The 3,964-nt window shown below is 40.1% G+C and overlaps 1 protein-coding gene across 1 annotated transcript; it reads left to right on the forward strand.

Annotated features, from left to right (window-relative positions):
- The first annotated feature begins 344 nt into the window (after positions 1-344).
- Positions 345-1,493, forward strand: LOC147724909 (uncharacterized protein KIAA1958 homolog). The gene has a single exon (XM_086918128.1). It carries the CDS (start codon positions 345-347, stop codon positions 1,491-1,493), a length of 1,149 nt encoding a protein of 382 aa, XP_086774254.1.
- The last annotated feature ends 2,471 nt before the right edge of the window (positions 1,494-3,964 follow it).

Below are 3,964 nucleotides of genomic sequence, written 5' to 3' on the forward strand. Positions count from 1 at the left end.
TTGGAGAGCAAAGGGGTAAAATGACTATTATAGTCGTTTAGCCTACCGTAGAGGATTCCAATCCCCTCACACTTCCAAAAGGCTTTTTTTTTTAGAACATACTAGTGACAAAATGTTCTAATAGCCTTAGAGCCCTACGTAGATGGGCTATACTGGCTATTAGAGCATTGGAATGTTGAGGGCTCCATTGAAGACAATGCAGCTCCAGAGATCTGTATTCACTGGTAAAGGCTCTCTTAACTGAGTGTTCTAATCTCCACAAGCTGCCAAGAGCATTCCATTCTATTGTTTAAAATCCCAGTTAGCTCAACAGTCAAGCAAAGGTGAAGAGCTGAGAAGTAGCAATGGCAAATCCTCAAAGCTATTTCCAGTTTTTTGAAAGGCCTCAACAAATATCTTTCAATTTATTTGGAAATCTTTCCATTGGTGAATGGGTAAATAAATCCACTGGAGTTGAAATGGAGAAGCCTGGAAAACGTCACCATAACTTTTCTGCACATGAACTGGATATCCTTGTAGAGCAGAGGGCTGAATCCAACACTAGTTCAGCAACAAAATGGGCGACTCAAATATTCAGAGACTGGTTGGAAGAAAATGGGCATGTGCCAGACTTTGAGATGAATCCACTGCCTGAACTCTGTAGTCATCTAAGACATTTTTATGCAGAGGTAAGAAATGCTAAGGGGGAATGTTACAGTAATGAAAGCCTTATATCAGCAAGGGCTGGACTAAATCTACAAATTAATAATCCTCCTTTTAGCAGAGCTGTTAATATCATGCATGATGCTGTTTTTGCACCCGCTAACAATGTGTTAGTAGCTATTTTAAAAAAACAACGTAGAGAAGGCAAAGATATCAGTATTAGAAAAGAATTTATATCATCACAGGACTTGTCATTGATAAAACACTGTGGTGTCTTGAACTGTGATGAACCTCTGTCGCTCCTGTACAAAGTTTTTTTTGATACCCAACTACACGTTGCAAGATGTGGCCGTGAAGGATTACGGGAGTTGCCAAAAAATGCTTTTACATTCCAAGTAGATGAAAACAACCAAGAATATGCAACCTTATCTTTTAACGAACAAACAAAAAACCACAAAGAAGTAGATGAGAAATTAAGATATCAAAACAGAGGTCGTATCTATGCCCAGCCAAGCAATGATACGTGTCCTGTGAAATCTTTACAATTTTATATTTCCAAATTGCCCAGAGATTGCACATGCTTCTATGTTCAACCAATGAAACTTACTGTGGAGGATGCTGCAAGTGCCTCTGTTTGGTATTTTAAAAAACTTCTTGGGAAAAACACAATTGGAAGTCTAATGAAAGAAATCAGCAGAAAAGCAGGATTAAGTCGCATTTACACAAACCATTTTCTGCGCGCTACAGCTGTGCAATTGCTTGCAGATAATGGTCTTGAAGCACAACAGATTTGCAGTCACTGGCAACAAAAGCGAAACCAGTGTTCAGAGTTACTGGAAAGCTTCATCTGAAGATTGAAATACATGGTCCACTGTACTTGCAAATGCTGGTGACAATACCCAGAAATAAATGTCTAACAAACACATAAAATTGGCCGAAACCTGTATAGAAAAAGAAGACAATCCTTCTCTGAAGATACCAGAGCAGATCACAATAATAAAAAAATTATTACCGATGTTTTCTCTCACTGTAAGATTACATTTTATGGCAATGTACAATTTGTAATGAAATGAAACCTTATAAATGAAAACTTACTGTTAAAAATAATTCTGATGGTTGTTATGTTTTACTCCTAAATTTGTAACTTGTAAATCCATGAATTAGTACTGTAATTGTAGTACTTGGTGATGTTAATGGTGTAATAAATAATATTTTTTCAAAAACTTAGCTGTCTGTTATTTATACTCCCTGTACAAAACAATGTACAAAAGCACAACACTTATGGTAAACACATAGAGTGTTACTGCTTCCACTAAGTATTTTCCAGCAGATAAAAAGTTTAATTTTGCAAAAGTATTAAAAGTATGAGTTTTGTTGTTTTGAAATAAATCGACTTGTGATATTGTGACATAAAGACCAGCACAAAGCACACCATCTGTACAAAATACAAATTCCCCAGCAAGAAAACCCGGCAGCCTCAACAGCGCCCCGGACCTTTATTCACAACTTCTCCTTAAAATAACTCAGGGAAAAACGGTTCTGTATTTACCAGCCATGTGCCAAACATCATCTCAGTCTGTCTGCTAATATCACCTTCCCTACTGCAGCTGAAAAAGACTGCACTTCACAAACAGTATATCCCCTCCTCTTTCTAGCTTCCGGAGTAGTATTACATGGGGTGGGCTCTTCCTCATTTACAAAATGTCGACTTCATACCAGGCGCATGCGCAGAATGAACACCAATTCCCCTAACGGAAAACATCTTTCCTTTGCCTGGTTTCGATTAAACAAAAGCCCTGATATCGTCGAACCTAACCTAACGTTTCCTTCAGGCAGTGTAGTCAGAAGCCGTTTAAAAAAAAAGCGTCCGAAAGAAACAAATGTAGTGGCTTTTTATTTACTCCTGATTAACCCTGTCAGGCATAACATCGGTGGTTTAAATTTCTGAAAAATGAAAAGAAATACCTTTTTGCGGTTACGTCTCTCCCTGCTCCTTTTTCCCTGTATCTGTTTCAAGATTCTCGTTTAAAATTAAAAGGGAAAAGTTTTTAAAATCTGTCAAGATGTTTGCCTCGTGGAATGCGGTACAGCAAGCTGAGATCATGGCTGCCTGTGCTCACAGCGGAGACAAGGTGACGGCTTTGCGTGGAGAAAACTGATAGCGCGGAACTCGGCTGTAAATCTCCGCTCCGTCTACCCAGATGAAAGGTAACATAGGCCTTCTGTTTTCGTCTAACCCAATGCTCTAATAGCCTTATAGCCCACCGTCGCTGGCTATACTGGCTGTTAAAGGCCCGCTGGTTCGTTTAACAATCCAGCGGGCCTTTAATGGCCAGTATAGCCCGCGACGGCGGGCTATAAGGTTATATTAAAGGCCCTCTCCAGCGTTAAAGGCCCCGAGTCGAAGGCGAGAGCCTTTAACAAGGGAGAGGGACTTTAATAGCGGTATAGCCCATCTACGAAGGGCTATAAGGCTATTAGAACATTCTGTCACTAGAGGACAGAATGTTCTACAAAAATAAACACAAAGTCTTTTGGAAGCGTGAGGGGATTGGAATCCCCTCAGGCTCCCTGAAGCCTTTGTTCACAGCCAGAGCTGTGAACAAAGAAACATTGGAATGTTGGAGCTCCAGGCTTATACCAGCCATTATAAGCCCAGAGCACTCCATTGTTTTCAATGGAGTTCCCAACATTCCAATGTTCTAATCCCACATCAGTAAGAGCAACAGTAGGAAAAGTATTGAATAGCGGAGGGGTAAAAATGACTATTTCCACTCCAGTGAGTGCTACAGTAGGGAAAGTAATGGAAAGGTGAAAGGTAAAAATGACTATTCCAACTCCAGTGAGAGTAACAGTAGGGAAAGTGCTGGATAGGGGAAGGGTAAAAATTACTATTTAAACTCCAGCGAGTGCAACAGTAGGGAAAGTGCTGGATAGGTGAAAGGTAAAAATTAGTATTCCTACTTCAAAGAGTGCAAGAGTAGGGAAAGTATTGGAGAGCGGAGGGGGGAAAATATTATTCCTACTCCAGTCAGTGCAACAGTAGGGATAATATTGGATAGCGGAGGGGTAACAATTACTATTCCCACTCTAGTGAGTGAAACAGTAAGGAAAGTGCTGGATAGCGAAAGGGTAAAAATTACTTTTCCAACTCCAGTGAGTGCAACAGTAGGAAAAGTATTGGATAGCGGAGAGGTCAACATTATTATTCCCACTCCAGTGAATGCAACAGTAGGGAAAATAATCGCTAGAGGAGGGGTAATAATTATTATTCTCACTCCAGTGAGTGAAAGAGTAGGGAAAATGCTGGAAAACGGACGGG

The sequence above is a fragment of the Lissotriton vulgaris genome, chromosome 4_1, assembly GCF_964263255.1.
Source record: "Lissotriton vulgaris chromosome 4_1, aLisVul1.2, whole genome shotgun sequence".
Classification (NCBI taxonomy): Eukaryota; Metazoa; Chordata; class Amphibia; order Caudata; family Salamandridae; genus Lissotriton; species Lissotriton vulgaris.

What these genes read in the sequence shown, in the direction of transcription:
- LOC147724909 (XM_086918128.1), top strand. Translation starts at nt 345, where the DNA reads ATGGCAAATCCTCAAAGCTATTTCCAGTTTTTTGAAAGGCCTCAACAA.